Source organism: Talaromyces proteolyticus (assembly GCF_021365285.1).
Source record: "Talaromyces proteolyticus strain PMI_201 chromosome Unknown BGW36scaffold_6, whole genome shotgun sequence".
NCBI classification, from domain to species: domain Eukaryota; kingdom Fungi; phylum Ascomycota; class Eurotiomycetes; order Eurotiales; family Trichocomaceae; genus Talaromyces; species Talaromyces proteolyticus.
The window spans coordinates 1,451,427-1,470,409 of record NW_025764282.1 but is presented as its reverse complement, the minus strand read 5'-3'; the positions used below and the strand labels follow the sequence as shown (position 1 = coordinate 1,470,409).

Genomic DNA, 18,983 nt, shown 5'->3' with positions numbered 1-18,983 from the left:
AAAGTAGCTGCCTCGCTGCCTCAGGCGTTGCTGAATAGAGCCTGTGATAGGTACAGCCAGCCTAACAAGGTTGTCGGCGCGACCCACAGCGGGCGGCGGCCCAATCGGGGCATTGCCCGCCGCGGTGGCTGGCTCCGCTGCCCCTTGCAGTAGTCCCGAGAGGGAAAGGCTGCTCCTGTTTTTGGGGACTGTCACCAACATCACATCTGATCCTGGACCCATCACACGAGTCAATTTCATTCCACAGCTCTGGTTGGCGGCTGAACGCCAATTACATATCAGCGGGCTTTATCAGTACAGCATCTTTGGCCAACACGAATCACGATCTTGCGCGACGCGGAAATTTTCGTGTCGTACGCGCGCCATTCTCTACATGTATCCAATCAGAAATGTCTTCTGGTGTCGGAAGTCCGAATTCAATGTGAGATCACATCTTATCGATAATACGGGGGTATGTGAGCACATTAGATAATGTTCCGATAACAACCCATAAGATCCACGAAGACTAATAGCCGTTCGTGTCAAAACATTGCTTATCAGTGGATAGAGGTTTCCACTACCCCTCTCCTCTATGAAAATCATAGAGGATGAGGTTGTAGAGACAGTATCTGTTTCTGAACCCAATAATAATGTCCCAAGTATTCTAGGATCCCAGAAATTAAGACAGGTATTGCCTTTGTCATAGTTTGCTGCTGTCCTTGTAATTGCCCTTTGTATGCCGTTACATTGAACGTGTGAAACTAGGGCTGGATTGCTGGATGGTACTGGCTTCACTGCTGCCATGCTCATCGATTTGATTCTCTTTGAGTAGTGTGCCTTGCTTGTATTGATGTCAAACCATCCAGGCCATCTAATAGAAACAGCCACAGAGGTGGCAATCGACAAGGCTGGTGGCTGGCCATATATAAAACAGTCGCCATATTCAAGTCCACACTTCCATTGAGTGGTTCAAATACGTTTGGTGAGAATGGGACCAAGGCCTTTCTGCTTAGCTGGAAGTCTGCGATAGAAAGACAACTGGAAGCGCTTTTTAAATGCCTTGTAGGTACTTAAACACAATCAATTGAAAGATGAAACCGTGACAGAGCCGCATTCTACTGAAGAAAAGAAAGGCGCAATGCTTAGAGCCAGAATGATATGAAAATTCATGTAGGCCGTGAAAAATACATGCATAAAGAGTGGTATCTTCACATTACTTCGGTTTCTTTGCTTCACCTGCCCATATCCTAATTTCCTTTGCGCTATCATGAGCTATCCGGAACACTAGAAGGTCGCCAAGTCAGCAACCAGCACATGGTAGTCGTCGAAGAGCTTACGCTGTCTTTCCGTCTCGTCCAGCCCCCGTAGAAAGTCCACGCCGTCGCCCAAGGCTCCCCGTGGATTGTGTGCATGATTGGCAACCTCAGCAGCTCTTTTACTAAGCGTCTTTGATTGACTGTCAGCGACCGACGACACAAGAAGTAACCGATACCCCCGGAAATAACAGGCAAGAAACTCACATCGCTCAAGACATCGCCCATCTCTTCCTCTTCAAACAACTCGAGAATACGCACCCCGAGACTATAGAAATGAGGAGCTTGGGCACGAAGATCTACTGTTCGCGGATCGGCCTTGAGAGCATTCATGACTCGCTCAGAGAGCGCGGAGGGGATATCGAGCGTCACAAGGCGTGAGGTGCCCAGTCGCGCACTATATAGGCACGGCTAGTAAGCAACTATGTTCAGTCTACCAGTCTATGTCTTTACCCTATAGAAAGCATTTCTCCTAGCCATAATGGCAGGTCGACCTGAGTGCCTGTTTTGATCTATACGCATCGCGTGGTTAGATGGCATATTCAATGGCTATCGGGGTTGATGCATCGCCAACACGGACATTTTCACCGGGATTGCCCTCAAGAAAGCCAAGGCCGGGAACCTCGAGCTCAAAAGTACATGGTAGTTTCTGCTAGATGGATTAGTCTGCTGGGTAAAGATCTATGAGAGTCGCTTATTGCTCTGGCCTGAACGTACTTGACCATCCGTCAATATAGCGTCAATATCATAATAGGACATTCTATCTCCGAGAGAATAAGAGTCCCTTAGCAAGAAGAAAACGTAGAAATCGATCGAACAATACTCTGTTGTATGGGTTGCAAGCCATTACAAAAGGATCGCGATACCGCGCCCGGTCACGTGCCATACGCGTACCAGAAAAGTCAACCGGCGACTTTCGCGACTCTGATTGGCTGTGGCTCCACTAGCTGGAATGGATCTCGCAGGTTGTTATAATACAGATTGAAGATTCAATGCAGTCTGATGCATAAAAAAACGTAAAGCTGCTGAAAAGAGCAATTCTGCCATCATGGGTACATGACTCTGTGACCAGTTGGTGAATGTCACTGTGTTTCACCGAGCTTGCCCGGTCTGGACCGAGGAACGGCCCTCTAGACTCTGCGAGAGTGGAAGAGCCCCAGATACTAGGACGACCCCTCGTTTACACCGAGATCACTAGTCTGTAGCACCTACGTCGGCGGCAGATCGTTCCTGTTTAACATGCCTGCGATCTAGACAGCTCGGTCGAGCCTGCGGTCATCAGCAATAGTCGAATGGCCCTGTGTTTAAAGGCGATTAACCATTAATCATTAATTCTGTTTGGAGAACCCCCACTGAGAGTTCCCTCATCGAGCACAGCCACAGCCATCACTGGCATTGATCCACGCTTGTCTCTGGCTGTTGATTGATCGGTTTTTTAATATTCTGCAAAAACTTGGAATGCTGTGGCACACTAAATTTAGCTGGATGAAACAAGCCCATTCCTGGTTCGCCCGCGGGAGAGTAGTAAGAATCTGGGCAGTAATAATAATATAATAATAATAAATTATCTTGTCATTTCCACTGCTGTGGTCTTGTCTTGTCTTGTCTTGTCTTGCTTGTCTTACATGCACACAAGAGGAACCGCAAACCTAATTAATTAAAGCATACTCTCACTTCTTTCTCATCACATGATAACACCAACTCTCCTGTTATCACCTGTGAACTTGCAAATCACATACACCCTTGATGGCCATTTATTACGTGGCTTCTGCTGCTGATTGTTGTAATGGCGTACAATGCCATCGCCCAAGTTGATGACATTCACGATGCTGCATCCCTCTCTAGCGATTCTGACGCCTCACACCCCGTTGAGGTGCAGAGTGCACACATTGACGCAGACCACGCAGACCACGCAGCCCCTGCAGCCTCCCTCCTCAGCAGCACCCTCAGCCACCTCAAACAATCCCGCAGTTACGACATAGTTGAAGATGATGATTATGAAGAGGAACACGTTGTCGATCCCACGTCGGCGACGACTAATGATCATCCTAGCAAGATCGCGCCGGCAACCGCGCCCGAACAACAAGCTTCGATAGTCCGCTACTCCAATGCTGAGCCCACATCGCCAGAACCGCGCTTGCGCTCCTCGAGTGGCTCCTCTTCATTTGTCCTGCGTCATCCGACTCCCGATCTACAATCGTTGCAGGGTGCTTATGTTGGGAACATCGAGAGGCTCGAGAAGAGCGCAGAGCGTCTCAGTTTGACCTCGTCGGACCTCGGCGTTGAGCTCCGCAAGCTGGATTTGGAACAGAAACAACGCTCCCTAACCTCCTCGACGCAACAGGGACCAGAGTCTCCATTGCGCCAGTTCTCGTCCGGCTCCATGTCGAATTCCATCATTGGCGTGAACAATGCCGCTCGCTCAGGTGGTTATTCTCCCGGTGGTTTTCTCTCCTCACCCAGGGGATCGATTCTGTCGGGTCCGCGTTTTCGATCGACGTCCGTTTCATCGCCGTTGCAGGATATCCACGAGCCAAAGCAGGATGAAGACTCGGTACAACCAAGTGATGATAGTCTACTCGCCCGTGAACTGCTCGGTGAACTCCCTCAGCCTTCACCTCTCGACCCTGGAGTCGAATTACAACACACCCATCTCCCGGATCTGTCTCTAGGCATTCTCGAAAGACCGTTGACAGCTCATTCAACTGACACATACCAACAAGCTACCGATCTCTTTTTGGACTTCGATGGTGTCCATTATGTACCGCACCCCAAGGAGCCCAGCCTGTCGCACCAGGTTTCCTTGAATCGCACTCCTGTGGCTACGACTGCAGAACATCACGAGAAACCTCGGGGTGGACAGGACATGATATACTATCCGGCTCCGATTCCAAAGGTCCTTAATCTTCCTCAACGCCTTTCCAAGCGACCTGTGGGACCTGACCAAGAGAAACGTCGCACCCAGTTGCTGAGCAGTGCTCTGAACGCAGCCAAGGATGGTGTTGAAGGAATGCATAATGCACCAGGCAAAAGGCTCTCTGCTATTCCTCCACAACTACGAGCCAGCGTCTTTTTCGATCAGCCATCCACTCCTCTGAATGTCAAAATCAAGAACAAATCTGCTGTGGATACCCTGGATAGCATTCTCGATGCCTCCGCGCATGCCCCTGTAACTGCATTTACAGACCATCCCATTGTCGGCAGCGCAGGAAGAGAGGTATATGCAACGAAAAAACGGGATCGGTCGTCGCGAATGCTAGCCGATCAGGGGGATGGCCATAGATCAAGGAGCTCTATCGGACTTCGCGATAGCACGCTAAACCTGGCTGCTGAACCTTCGCCTGGTCTACCGCACTCCGATACAGAGATAGCTGAGGACAAACCTTTGCATGATACGCATGGCATGTATGACACCCATTCGCATAGTAGTCACTCCCGCTCCCATTCATCCGATATCTCCACCGGCGAATCATACAGTGAAGGGGAAGAGAGCGTCGACGAGGTGGAAGAGTGGGAAAACGAGGAACTCAACGAACAAGTTTTGTCCGGACGCCCAACAACCCTTCTAGCCGAGTTGGAAATCAGAAAACACGAACAGAAACAGCGAAACCGAACTGCTGCGACTGCTTTCCCCAACGGCATGCACTCAACACTTCTGCAGCTTGATGCTGTCGCGCAGGCACAAAGTAACAAACGACGACAAAAACATGTGACCTTGGCTTGGGAAGCTGAAGCTATTCACGATTCCGACGAGGCCGATGACGAAGACGTTCCCCTGGGTGTATTATACGGTAGCAAACATCCTGCCTTGGAGGAACGGCCTCTTGGCCTTATGGAGCGCCGGGAGCTTGAAGAAAACGAGCCGCTGAGTAAACGACGAGCCCGGCTACGTGGCGAGGCGCCTCCTGAAGTGATGCCTCATGGACGCTCCAGCGTTATGCTTCGTGTACCGCCGGGTGGACAAGCCGAATCTGATAGTGGTAATGATGAAGAAACTCTCGCTCAACGAATACAGCGTCTCAAAGCAGAAAACAGGGACAAATCGAAAAGCATCATCTCTGTGGAATTCGAAAATGAAATTATGGCTGAGCTTGGAAAATTGCATGAGCCTGTTGCGCCTGAACCTGCTTCAGAAAAGCAGCCAGCATCTCAACCTCGAGAATCAGCCCCAGCTGAAGAAGAGGAGACTCTTGGGCAGCGCAGAAAACGTCTACAGGCAGAAGCCAAGATACGAAAGTCTCAGAGCACCACCGACATCAACAATCGCAGAAGCATGGCGGATATTCTTCATGCATATCCAAGTGCAGGTGCCGGTGGAGGCATGTCTTCGCTTGATCAAACACACGCCTACCAAAACTCCTGGGACCCGAGAATGGCATATCAACAAAACCGATCATCTACCACATACACTCTTCCACCCAGCATGATGTATCACCCTGGCCTTGGACAAGTGTCTGGCTATGGCGGTGTACCAGGCCATGATCCTCAACTACCTTACGGAGCGTACGCCTTGGGCATGCCATATCCCCAGAATGCCAACATGCTTCCATCGGTTATCGATCCTAGGCAACGGGAGGTCATTGACCGATGGCGGCAGAGCATCATGAGATAGGTTCAGTTCCAGTTTCTTCTACGCAGTCACAATATTTTCCGTTTCATTGGGCGTCTTAGCGATATGCATAAGCATTCATACATAGGCGGTGTTGGCCTGAACTTCTTTTATTTGGGGCTGTTGTTGGTGTTGCATTTAGCAAGTCTTTTGTGTCAGTGTATCAGCAAGGAAGCAATCCCGAATATTCAGTTTTAATATATTACAATGTTTTGAAGCAGGCTATCAATATCAATTCAATTTGACCCTTGTACCACAAAAACATAATATAATACAATAACTACGTATGGTTGCAAACACCGGTGGATCAATTATGAATGGTCGTTCCACAACAAGAATTTATTAAATATACTAATATATAATAACATCCGTCCATGAGTACATGTATAGACGTCTAAATCGAGAGTGTCTTACCATGGTTCCTAGTTCTGCCGATCCCGCGCAGCTTGCGGATCGATGATCATTCTTCATGGTTATTAACCAGCCCCCTCTGCACACCAGTTGACCGCTTGCGGACATTTGATTCGTATTATTATTTATCACTATCCTGTGCAGTTCATCTGTAATTGCTAGTTTATGATTTCGTGGAATACACATCCCTTGCAGCCGTCTCTCATATACTTGTGCATCCGCCCCACGAACAGCCAACTGATCGTTTATTAGACACGTGTGGGTATTTGATGTGCACGAGTCAGCAACACAACGTGGTCGAGATCAGCCCCAATCCCATATCAGTACAATGAGATCTGACTTCAAAATATCATAACCGGTGCGACTGCTCCACGACGAGCAGACGGAAGCTCAAAAAAGGTTGCAAAGATGCCACCATCCACCGTGTTCTCGTATTGGCGTCGCGATCACCGTCGAATAAGCCCGATACCTGGATCAGAGTCACCCCTGGGTTTATCCCCCGGTAGCTATGCAGACGCACCACCCCAGCTTCCAGGCCTTCCTCTATCTACCGCACTGGGCGATTCCCTAGTCGAATCGACAACCCTCCCCGAATCCTTCCCTTCCGCTCCCGTCTTCGAGCAGCATGTCCGAGATATAGGCGAGGACCAGGCGCTAGCTTTTGGGTTGAGCTCGCAACAGTCCCTGGGCAACCTCAGAGTACCGTCAACGTCGACAGACAACCTTGTGCGTCCTCATTCAAGCCCAGGCGACGGCGACGGCGACATAACACCAGACGGGCTTTCTCCGCAAACAAATCATCTGCAGCCGCCATCAGCCCTCCCCTTGAGACCTGATCTGATGCAGACGAATTCTGCGAAAACGAATGGAACATGGCGTTTGGGATTCAAACAAAATACCCCGACCCAGCACATTGAGCACAAGGCTAGCCCGCGGAACAATACTACGGCGAAGAATTTGCGAATAAACACGAATGTCGATGGACTGTCGGGTTTTGTTGGCGGAGCATCCTTGAAAGGATTGGAGACTATACAACCCCCTCGACACGATGGCCTTCATCATGAGCAATCTACAGAGCCGGCTCAACAAAAGCAAAGAAGAACAAAGCTCCACCTTCTAAATCCTATATCGCTGCTGGCACACCGGAGATCATCACAGATAGCTAATGCGCGACTTGACGATGGAAATTTTGGGATTCAAAATGTAGTCCCCGCCATACCAGATGACTATGACCCTAGAATTCGTGGCAAAATAGTGCATGACTTTTCAGCGCCGCGACCACGACGTCAGATGGCCGGTGCGCCTAATAGCAGAGAGCAGTCTGAAGAGGGCAGTACCTCAAATAAGCGAACAGAGCAACGAAAACGCCACAGCGAATATTCCCCCGTCTTTAAGGAACACTTTGGGGAAGACCGCAAAGTTCTACAAGTCGAAAATAAAGGTTACTTGCAGTCCTCCTTGTTGACAGACTCTAACCTAGGTAACCATGACCCGTCTGATCTACCAGCATTCGCGCGCAAACTACCAGCAAATGTTCCGGAGAATAATAGTCAGTCTATTGAGCCAAAGACTGAGGCTTCCGAGCCTGTATACTCCACGCCATCCAAGCGCACTTCGCCTCCGTCAAATCCTCGAAAGTCTACTGAATCCTCGCGGCATGCTTCCAGTGTTCCTATGCGTCTCAAGAGCGATGCTTCGAGATTCAGCTTTGATATGGGTGGAGTTGGGTCATCTGTTCAAGAAAAGCTTTTGGAAGAAAAGCATAAAGAGAAGGAGGCTGCGCGTAAAGACAATTTCCCGCAAAGTCGGTTCAGTTACAGTGATTTTGACGAAGATGAGTTCGACTATGATGCTATGGAAGATGACGGAGGCTTCGAAGAGAGGATCCCTGGAGTCAATGCAGACGCAGAAGATGATGATCAATTCAGTGACTTTGCTGGTGTTGTGAAAACTTCCGAGCCACTGTTTGTTCCTGTCCTGCCTACCATCGCTGCCAGTCCAATTAGTCCTATGAATCCTCAAATACCCCTGCTCAAAACCACCGTTGATGCCCATGAGGGCTCAGCCAATGCAGTGCCTACTACTGAGACTTTCCTCCTCGATGAGACCCGTTCATTGTCGGACTATGGTGACGAAGAGGAAGATGATGGAAATGAAATGGGCGTTAAATCAAATCAAGTTGCCGAAGCCGAATCTGAAGCTACTGCAGCTACTATGTCAAACAAAGCTTACATGAGTGAATCACTTTCCCAACAAGAAGACGATGACATGTATTTCAATGATGGAGATATTGACGAGTTTATCACTGATGCAAATGAGGGAACCTTCGATGAATCTATCTTTGATGATGAAAATAGCGAATTATTTGGGCGCCAGTTCTACCCGGGCACACGCATCCCAGCGGCAATTCAAAACCCCTCTGGAGGAAATCTCTCCCTCAAGTCGAACGATTATGGTGCTGGAAAAAATGTCAATATCCGACATGTTCCAAGCCTAGTGAGCGAATTTCGGCCAGAGTCATGGGATATTCAGAACGATATAACAATTAAGCTCTCCAGCGGAGAAATGCCGAAGGCTGCAAGCGGCGTGCTTTCTGAACATAATCTAGAAGCCTTCCATAGCGCTCTAGCTCGAGTGGCTGATGATCTCCCACAACGCAATATCAGCCTAAGTGAGACATCGCTAGGACAAGAAAGCAACTCCCAGAATGCAGACTCCCACCCTGGGCTCATCTCAGATGACAGTCGACACAGCCAAAACATGGCAATTGACGATACAATTGACGATTTCAATTACGACGACGACGATGGATTTGACGATGACCTTATCATCGCCGAAGCAAACGCTGACGCCTTGGAGCATGATGATGAAGGCTTTTACGGCCGGGAGTTTGGATTTTACGCACAGTCTACTGGAAACTGCAACGCCCAACCCATCTATGGTGGATACTTTGGTGGCCACAACGGCGGAGTCATTTTTCGTGAGCCGAGCTTGACTCCGATTACTGAGAGAAGTGAATGGAGCACACGCAATTCGATTGTCTCGCTCTCAACGCATGGCCCAGCAGCCGCGCAAGCTAATCCTTTGGCCAACGCTGGTTTGGCACAGTTGGTCGACTTTGGAAATATCGACGATGAAATGTCCTTTGAGGCACTGATGAGGCTTCGTCGCGGTGCTTTTGGTGGCAGTAATGGCAGCTTGCGGAGCAGTGCTGGCAGTCTCTCTCCCCAGTACGGTCCAGTCGGGCCGTCGAATCGAGGTAGCTTCATGAGCATCCCTGAGGACAGCCCTGTTGACTTGATGTCCGGCACAGACTTCCCATCTCATCCTGTTGATAGGCTGAATAGCGGGCATCACAATTCTTCTCCTTCATCTGAAGGCGAGAGTGCCCCCGGAAGCCCGACACTTACCTTTGGTCAATCGACAAGCGTCAAAGAAGATGGCGGTCTTGGGAACACCCCCAAGCCGTCTCATAGCAGAGCCAGCAGTTCAGCTAGCATCAGCTACAAGCAGGAAACCGTGGAGGATGGATCCAATAAATGGGTTCTCGAACGACGCAGGACCAGCGACAGCGGCGAGGTTGAAGTCTACCAACGCGAGGTCCTCGAACAAGGTCGGATTTGAACACTCTTGATTTAGGGATGGTTATTCCACCACTGGTTGCTTCAGCATCGGCGCAAGTATTGACCTCCCGCCACGTTATGATTGCACGACTACACGAAATTCACATTTGACATTTATAACATTTACGAAATATCTAATCGCAACTGTTCCTGCTTTGAAATAATAATGAACGGCGTTTCTGGCGGTTGTCTGAATTCTTGCGTTCCATTTATCGATCGATGCTGCGGTATACATCGCAATCTTATACCGTATCTAATACTTTTTCGCTGCATATAGTATAGTATTTACCACACCAGCTGTAATAATCATTGATGTACATATTATATAATGTTGAATACACCAGTTCCAGAACAGTACACCAGCGAACACAAACACGTCACATCAGACGAGTCACTATTATTACTCGACTGTTGCAGCAGCCAATCGCAGACGGCGGAATACAAGGCATCGTGCAAAAAAAAGCCGCATTTGCCTCCAGTCACAGTCACGCGTGGCGCCAAGCAGGTTTCAAGTCTTTTCTCTTCTTTTCTTTTTATTCTCTTCTCTGTTTCTTTTCCTCGACAAGCACAACGTCATCTAAGAAGAATCTCGCTGTAGCATCTGCAAAGATACGCCAGCGCTAGTACAGTGGTGTAAGTGTAAGTACTCGGAAACGCGGTGCCGTGGCCCCTTCCCGCTTACTGGAACAGCCGAAAATCCCAGCTACGACATCATCCCGGCTTCCCATTTCTCCGACCAAATCCGTTTCGTTTTTCTTTCTTGCCGGTTCTGCGTGTTATATTCAACACAAACCGACGTTATTGATTATATCGCTCCTATCTGCCTACTGCAATTGGCCTTTGGGTTCGCGTCCTCTGCTTAAGCTCCCAGAAATCTCGCTGTTCTCTTGTTGGTGGAACCTGCCGCGTGTCAGCAACTGCACTCTCCTCTCCGTTTACATGCTTTCCCAGCTCAGTTGAACATTTTCTCTTTGTCGCTTTCCACACCATACCAGACATGCTGAGGGCTACAACCTTGAAGAAGGCTGCCGGCAGCAGTCTGCTGCGCAGCAGCACTGCTTGCTCCGCCTGCCGCAGATCCTACTCTCTTGCGACAGCGTCTCGAGGTGCTCTGGCAGCTCCGGGAGCACGATCAAATTTCCAGCTCACTGCCCGCAGACCGCTGGCCGTTATTGGCCATGCTGCTCACCGGAGGGAATATGCCCAAAGTGCGGAGGAAACATCGCGCGGGGTGGTAAGCTCAATTCCCTAAACCAAGACGTTGCTGCGTGTTTGAGCGCGAAGAAAGAAAGAAAAAGAAAAAGAAGAGGGTGACGATGAATAAACATGCTAAGCGCAGTACACAAATGGACATCAACTGACTGGTATTCTCGCCTGCGCTTCAACGCGCTGACGGCGACTTGTGACAACTAGGACCCCAACGATAGCTTCCTCCAAGGAAATACTGCCAACTACATCGACGAGATGTACCTTGCATGGCGCAACGATCCTTCGAGTGTGCACATCTCTTGGCAGACGTATTTCAAGAACATCGAAGATGGCAATATGCCAATCTCTCAGGCTTTTCAGCCCCCTCCCACCATCGTTCCCACCCCCGTCGGCGGTGTCCCACAGTATATGCCGACCGCTGGGCACGATCTGACAAACCATCTTAAGGTCCAGCTTCTTGTCCGTGCCTACCAGGCCCGTGGCCACCACAAGGCGAAGATTGACCCTCTAGGCATCCGTGGCGAGGCCGAAGCTTTCGGTTACAACCGCCCGAAAGAGCTAGAGTTGGATCACTATGGATTCACTGAGAAGGACCTCGACCAAGAGTTCACCCTAGGACCCGGTATCCTCCCCCGCTTCGAAACCGACTCACGGAAAAAGATGACCCTCCGTGAGATCATTGGCGCCTGTGAAAGAATATACTGTGGTTCATACGGTGTCGAGTACATTCACATTCCGGATCGCAAGCCTTGTGACTGGATTCGTGACCGCTTTGAAATCCCACAGCCTTACAAATACTCGGTCGATGAGAAGCGCCGTATCCTTGATCGTCTGATCTGGAGTTCAAGTTTCGAATCTTTCTTGGCTACCAAGTTCCCCAACGACAAACGTTTTGGTCTCGAAGGATGTGAAACTTTGGTACCTGGTATGAAGGCCCTTATCGACCGAAGTGTCGACTATGGCATTAAGGATATTGTTATTGGAATGCCTCACCGTGGTCGGTTGAACGTGCTCTCCAACGTCGTCCGCAAACCCAACGAATCCATCTTCAGCGAGTTCGCTGGTTCTGCTGAGCCTGAGGATGAAGGTTCTGGTGATGTGAAATACCATCTTGGTATGAACTTCGAGCGTCCCACTCCGTCTGGAAAGCGTGTTCAACTTTCACTGGTTGCCAACCCTTCACATCTTGAAGCCGAGGACCCTGTTGTTCTCGGTAAGACTCGTGCTATTCAACACTACAACAAGGATGAGAAGGACTTTGACACCGCTATGGGAGTTTTGTTGCACGGTGATGCTGCCTTTGCAGCTCAGGGTATCGTCTATGAAACTATGGGCTTCCACTCTCTTCCTGCCTATTCTACCGGTGGTACTGTCCACATTGTCGTGAACAACCAGATTGGATTTACAACTGATCCTCGTTTCGCCCGCTCTACCCCTTACTGCTCGGATATTGCCAAGGCTATTGATGCTCCTGTTTTCCACGTCAATGCGGATGATGTGGAAGCTGTCAACTACGTTTGCCAGGTTGCCGCTGACTGGCGCGCTGAGTTCAAGCGTGATGTCGTCGTCGATATTGTCTGCTACCGTAAACAAGGTCACAACGAGACTGACCAGCCTTCGTTTACTCAGCCTCTGATGTACAAGCGTATTGCTTCCCAGAAGAACCAGCTCGACACATATGTTGAAAAACTCATCGCCGAAGGTACATTTACCAAGGAGGATATTGATGAGCATAAGAAGTGGGTCTGGGGTATGTTGAACGATAGCTTCGATCGCAGCAAGGATTATCAACCTACTGGTAAGGAATGGTTGACTTCTGCATGGAACGGTTTCAAGAGTCCAAAGGAGTTAGCTACTGAAGTCTTACCCCATCTACCCACTGGTGTCGATGCTGAGACCCTCAAGTCGATTGGTGACAAGATCGGCGGAGCTCCGGATGGCTTCAATGTCCATCGCAACCTGAAGCGTATCTTGGGCAACAGAAAGAAGACTGTTGATGACGGCCAGGGTATCGACTGGGCCACTGCCGAGGCTTTGGCTTTCGGTACATTGGTTAAGGAAGGCCACCATGTTCGCGTCTCTGGACAGGATGTTGAACGCGGTACTTTTTCCCAGCGTCACGCCGTCCTCCACGACCAAGAAAGCGAGGCTACGTACACTCCATTGCAACACATTAGCCCCGATCAAGGCACCTTTGTTATTTCTAACTCCTCATTGAGTGAGTTTGGTGTGTAAGTATTGCCATCTCAGCTCTACTCACTTGCTACTTTGTCATTGATACTGATGGTATTTCCATAGTCTTGGTTTTGAATACGGTTACTCTCTTACTTCCCCAAATGCCCTCGTCATGTGGGAGGCTCAATTTGGTGATTTCGCCAACAACGCACAATGTATCATTGATCAGTTCATTGCTTCGGGTGAAGTCAAGTGGTTACAGCGCTCCGGTCTTGTTGTCTCGCTACCTCACGGTTATGATGGCCAAGGCCCAGAGCACTCTTCCGGTCGTATGGAGCGTTGGTTGCAATTGAGTAATGAGGAACCCCGTGTCTTCCCATCACCCGACAAGTTGGACCGTCAGCACCAAGACTGCAACATGCAGGTTGTCTGCATGACCTCGCCATCCAACTTGTTCCACATTCTTCGTCGCCAGATCAACCGACAGTTCCGTAAACGTGAGTTACCAATTCCAAATGTAGAATTTGCTCTATTCTAACAACCCCCTTTTAGCACTTATCATCTTCTTCTCGAAATCCTTGCTGCGTCACCCTATTGCCCGTTCAGATCTCGAGGAATTTACCGGTGACTCGCACTTCCAATGGATTATCCCTGATCTAGCACACGGTTCCACCATCGACGAGCCAGAAAAGATCGAGCGCGTTGTATTGTGCTCTGGTCAAGTCTACACTGCTTTGACCAAGTACCGTGAAAGCAATGGCATTCGCAATACTGCTATTACCCGTGTCGAACAGCTCAACCCCTTCCCATGGGCTCAGCTGAAGGAGAACTTGGACAGCTACCCTAACGCCAAGGACATTGTCTGGGCTCAAGAGGAACCACTAAACGCTGGTGCATGGAGCTTCGTGCAACCACGTATCGAGACTCTGCTCAACGCTACCGAGCATCACAACAGACGTCACGTGATGTACGCCGGTCGTTCCCCCAGCGCCTCTGTGGCTACAGGTCTCAAGGCCAGCCACGTGAAGGAGGAGCAAGATTTGCTCAATGATGCTTTCACTGTCCACCAGGAGCATCTTAAGGGGGAGTGAAGATGATTCATGTTTTGGTACCTTTGTGTGTATAGATGTGTTGGCTATACCTCCGGTCAAGTCTTGCATGTAAAGATGCAAACTGCAAATTGGTCCGGCATTTTATAAACCCGTGTAACATTTTTTTCTTTTGTTTTTTTTTACGACTACTATTACACTTGGTAGCATAACTATTGTTATAACAATGCATATTTCTGTTTTTCGATCTCGATTCTCTCTTAGCAAGTGGTGAAGCTTTCAATTTGTTCAAAACATACACCATACATATATTTATCTCCGCAAACCTCACATACATGTAGTGTTGTGACAAGTCATTTTTTATGTCTGTTACTGGCATTGCCATTATAACCAGACAGCCTTTTGAGGCTTTCCATTTTTGAAGTGGGCGAATTGTGAAATCGGCTTGTTGCTTCACGACTCTTCAAGTGGCCGCAGCTCTTCTCTATTCTGTAAAACTTATCCTGGGTAAAGTGATGCGGTAAATTATTATTCCAAAGTTGTCAACGGCAGTTTCCATGGATCCAGACATCTTGATCTGCTCATAGTAGAACTTTGGAATTGGTTTGCTCATATCCTTTTTCGGGGAGTCAGCGCTAATTGATCAGTTACTGTTTGACTTGTTTGCACAACACTGCGTAACAGCGGGGGCTGACCATTCGCTCGACTCTTCATCAGCTACCTGTACTGAAGCCTACCAATTTTCATACACTGTCGTTATGAAGCGTAACTACGAGGTACTAGTTCAAATATCTGTATCATATTTCATCTAATAGTATGCAGAATGCACTCAAGCTCCTAGAGACGCGAAGACGAAAAGCACGACCGAAAACAGCTGCGATACTCTCTTCAACGTCTCAGGATGCAATCAATGCTCGCGGTACCCAAACAGTGAGGGGTATACCCAGTTTGTTCGGCATGCAGGAGTGGTTGCAGAGATTAGGACACTCAGTATGGATGGCCAATGAGCTACGCTGCAGTACTGGATCGTTCTTACCTAGTTCCAGGACAGGGATGTTGACAACTTAAATATAATTCATATTGCCGGGACGAAAGGGAAAGGCAGTACCTGCGCTTTTACTCGTTCTTTTCTTCGCGCACATGGGCTAAGAACAGGATTTCCGAAGCGAATCGGTTTATATACAGGTCCTGATTTGCAATGTATCCGGGATAGAATACAGATTGATGATCGACCAATATCGGAGGATCTCTTTACACGATACTTTTTTGAAGTGTGGGAAAATATCATGTCTCATGATGTGGAAAAAAATACAGAACCTACAAAACAGCCCCGCTACCTACAGTTTCTGGCTTTGTTGGCTTTTCACACGTTTATCAGGGAAGATGTTGATGCAGCAATATTTGAGACTCATCATGGTGGAGAATACGACGCCACGAATGTGATACGGGCGCCTGTTGTGACTGGGATCACGTCTCTCGGTATGGACCACATTGCGCAGCTAGGTCCTACAATAGAGAACATTGCCTGGCATAAAGCCGGGGTTTTCAAGGCAGGGGCACCTGCACTCTCGGTAGCTCAGGAAGCCGGTCCTGCTGAAGTTTTACGAAATCGTGCAACGGAAAAGAAGACAAAATTGACTTTCATTTCTACTAATATGTCTCTTCCTGTGAACCTCAAGGCACTTAGTGTTCCAGTACAGCGGTTAAATTGCTCTTTGGCCCTTGAACTCACTAAAACGTTTCTGCAACACAGGGCACCTGAGCATTCATTAAACTCGAACGACATTTCCATGGGAGTCGAAAATTTCTCATGGGCTGGGAGATTCGAGATTCTACAAGATGGGGAATTACTGTGGTTCTTAGATGGAGCACACAATACTTTAAGCCTCGAACAAGCAGCGGAATGGTTTGCGAAGAACACTAACTCTTTAAAAACTCAAAGGTAAGTTCATCCATCTCATCTCAATGGTCAGCCAACTGATATAACGTCGATACACCTTGTTTAGGTATCGGGTTCTTATCTTCAGCCACTTTTCAGAAGGGCGTGATGGGGTGACTCTTGTGAAATGTTTGGCGCATGCTCTTTCGGAGCACGGCGCAATGCCAGATCATGTCATCTTCACTACGTACCAGGAGAGAGATGATGGGTCTACGAGAATAGGCAAGTGATAAGCATAGCATATGTATGTAGATAGACAGTGAGCTAACTATTTAACTTTTAGATAAAACCCTTAAAATACCGGAGACGCCTTTCCCGGACCTTTGCGCTATATATGCTTCACTGTGGAAGGATATTGATCCCCAGGCTGCAGTTTCCACTGAGCCGAGTATTGAGGGGGCAATAAAGCTTGCAAAAGGTATCGGTGTCGAACGATGTGGAGTCCAAGTATTTGTGACAGGAAGCTTACACCTGGTTGGAGGAGCACGTAGCATTCTGCGGCCATAGATTTACCATCCACTCTATAGTCCAGCGAGGTTTGCATATCAAGAGTTCCAATGCGTACAAATATTAACTCCATAAATCTTTGTCCGTGGTAGAGCTGTTTAAGGTATCCAAAATTGCTTTACCGGTAGAGGCGCGATATATATGGTAACATAGTATACAGGCTTTGTGTACGCATCCTATTATTCTCTATTTAGCTACATATATATAATGAGAGGAAGAAGGTGAATACGAATAGTAGCTACAACAGGCTCGAAACTTTTCTTCTGAGCTAAATGTGCCATCAAGTAGTCAATATTATTGCCAAACCCGAAACCATAATGATCAACTGTATTGTTGAACTACCAGCCCTACTGACGTCAGAAGTGAGTCGCACTGCCCCCATTGGTCGGCTCGTCGCTGTGGATCGCGATATACCCGCGTCTTCCACCATCTAATCATCAATAATTATAAATAATTATTATTGTCGATATCGCACACCTCTGAATTTTGAGATTGCCGTATTTGTAAAGGATAGTAGGTGGTTCAAATGATATGCAGCTAGATGGTTGGAGTCGGAGGAAGATCGAAGGCCTGTGACAACTGCCGTCGTCGGCGCGTTAAATGCGGTAACAAACACTATCTGATTCATGATGAGCTTAATGCTCTTCGAAAGCCTTCGCGAAAGCTGACAACCTGAAAACAGACGAGAGGAAGCCAAAATGTGAGAGGTGTGCTAAAGCTAAGCTTGAGTGCGGGGGCTATCAGGAAATGACAATTATTCAATTTGATGGTCGCCAGCGAAGGAAATTATCACCATCGCTTGATTCAAATATTTCGGCAACTACGCGTTCGGCTTTATTGCCGATAAAGGAGTTTGTGAGATCAGACTGGACTCTTGGGGCACATCTTCCTATATGTACAGATGACATCTTCGTCGAGTATACACGGTCACGGCTATTGCAGGGTCAGGAAGTGGATGATCCTGTTGTCCTCCCATCAACAGTGGATCGGCCCTTGGTCCAAAAATCGTTTCTCGCACTTTCCACGACCTTCTTTGGCTTGGAGCACAAGGAAAAGGAGCTAGTTAGCCAGGGGTTCCGTCGGTATGGGGTTGCCCTTGAATATCTTCGTCAGGCTGTTGGTGACCCATCGCGTTATACGTCGTTTGATCTCATCGAATCTATTATGGTAATGTCGCTATTCGAGGTACCCTCCTCTCCTGCCCTGGTGTTATGATGACCGTGTCATTATTCTGATAATACGATCAAGTTCCTTATATCCGAAAATGAGAATGGCTGGATTAGCCACGCTCTTGGTCTTGAAAAGATCATGGCCCTACGTGGGCCAGAGTCGTTTAAAAAATACCCGGAGATAATAATGCTGCAGAATTCACGAATGTGCATTATTCTAGCTTCCATTCTTTTGCGAAGACGTACTATTCTGTCCCAGCCGGAATGGAAATCGATTCCATGGTCTCTGGAGCCACAAGCAAAGTCCGGCATGCAGTTTTTAGTTGATATATTGGCCGATTTTCCCGAACTCTTTGTTGAAAAGGAGGATATAGTTTCTAATAATTCCTTCGATTACCGTGTTATGAAATGGGGCCATCTGCGCTCTAAAGTCGACCATGTCTTACACCAACTCGCTGACTGGGAGCAGGATTGGAATATGAAGAACCCAGGTTGTTGCCGTCAGGTCCCAGCTCCGCCCACAACACCGACTGTTATAAATGCTTTGGGTCTCTCTATACCAGCGTGGGAAACCATCATAGAGTATGAATCATTATACCATGCCAACACGGTCATTGTTTACAATGCGACTTTGATAATGGCACAAAGGCTAGCGCAAACAATTGCATTTTCTGGCGAGCTACATCACCCGTCGGCACTGAATGCTGCCGAACTTTCAGATCGAAATCTTGCTGCTGGTCTGATTATATGTCGTAGCATCGAATACCATCTAGAAAGCATGCGAAAAGGGGCTGGCAGTTTTTTCCTATTATTTCCCTTGCGCATGGCACACGACGCTATTGGAAATTCGAATTCGATTATTGGTGCATGGCTGCAGGATGTTTTACAGGAAATTCAAGATGGGAAGAGTGGTAGATGGGCAACTGCAAAATATTTACTGGACCTTCAACCACAGCTAAACGGGAAGAAAGCAACTGGTATCTAAAAGGAAGCTATGATT

General features: G+C 48.2%; 6 protein-coding genes across 6 annotated transcripts; 5 read left to right on the top strand and 1 right to left on the bottom strand.

Moving 5' to 3' along the window:
• Positions 1 to 1,192: 1,192 nt before the first annotated feature.
• On the bottom strand, positions 1,193 to 2,051 carry BGW36DRAFT_397267 (putative GINS complex subunit Psf3; the record flags this gene model as incomplete). The annotated part of the gene is made up of 6 exons (XM_046218271.1): positions 1,193 to 1,263; positions 1,317 to 1,425; positions 1,500 to 1,689; positions 1,746 to 1,804; positions 1,873 to 1,941; positions 2,010 to 2,051. 6 exons carry the CDS (start codon positions 2,049 to 2,051, stop codon positions 1,193 to 1,195), a joined length of 540 nt encoding a protein of 179 aa, XP_046072295.1.
• Positions 2,052 to 2,878: 827 nt separating this feature from the next.
• Positions 2,879 to 6,171, top strand: BGW36DRAFT_378979 (uncharacterized protein; the record flags this gene model as incomplete). The annotated part of the gene is made up of 1 exon (XM_046216172.1): positions 2,879 to 6,171. A coding segment is annotated over exon 1 (2,821 nt), but the record flags the coding sequence as incomplete, so codon positions are not given.
• A 220-nt stretch (positions 6,172 to 6,391) lies between these two features.
• Positions 6,392 to 10,289, top strand: BGW36DRAFT_378978 (uncharacterized protein). Its single transcript, XM_046216171.1, has one exon. It carries the CDS (start codon positions 6,721 to 6,723, stop codon positions 9,934 to 9,936), a length of 3,216 nt encoding a protein of 1,071 aa, XP_046072293.1. The 5' UTR covers positions 6,392 to 6,720; the 3' UTR covers positions 9,937 to 10,289.
• A 643-nt stretch (positions 10,290 to 10,932) lies between these two features.
• On the top strand, positions 10,933 to 14,410 carry BGW36DRAFT_295786 (putative alpha-ketoglutarate dehydrogenase complex subunit Kgd1; the record flags this gene model as incomplete). The annotated part of the gene is made up of 4 exons (XM_046211207.1): positions 10,933 to 11,169; positions 11,349 to 13,375; positions 13,443 to 13,816; positions 13,872 to 14,410. 4 exons carry the CDS (start codon positions 10,933 to 10,935, stop codon positions 14,408 to 14,410), a joined length of 3,177 nt encoding a protein of 1,058 aa, XP_046072292.1.
• A 681-nt stretch (positions 14,411 to 15,091) lies between these two features.
• On the top strand, positions 15,092 to 17,063 carry BGW36DRAFT_407574 (folylpolyglutamate synthase). Its single transcript, XM_046219048.1, has 5 exons — positions 15,092 to 15,144; positions 15,191 to 15,358; positions 15,415 to 16,310; positions 16,375 to 16,529; positions 16,591 to 17,063. The coding sequence occupies exons 1-5, from the start codon at positions 15,127 to 15,129 to the stop codon at positions 16,812 to 16,814; spliced, it is 1,461 nt and encodes a 486-aa protein (XP_046072291.1). The 5' UTR covers positions 15,092 to 15,126; the 3' UTR covers positions 16,815 to 17,063.
• Positions 17,064 to 17,355: 292 nt separating this feature from the next.
• BGW36DRAFT_295630 (uncharacterized protein) lies at positions 17,356 to 18,968 on the top strand (the record flags this gene model as incomplete). Its single annotated transcript, XM_046211197.1, has 3 exons — positions 17,356 to 17,419; positions 17,497 to 17,999; positions 18,063 to 18,968. 3 exons carry the CDS (start codon positions 17,356 to 17,358, stop codon positions 18,966 to 18,968), a joined length of 1,473 nt encoding a protein of 490 aa, XP_046072290.1.
• Between the last annotated feature and the right edge of the window lie 15 nt (positions 18,969 to 18,983).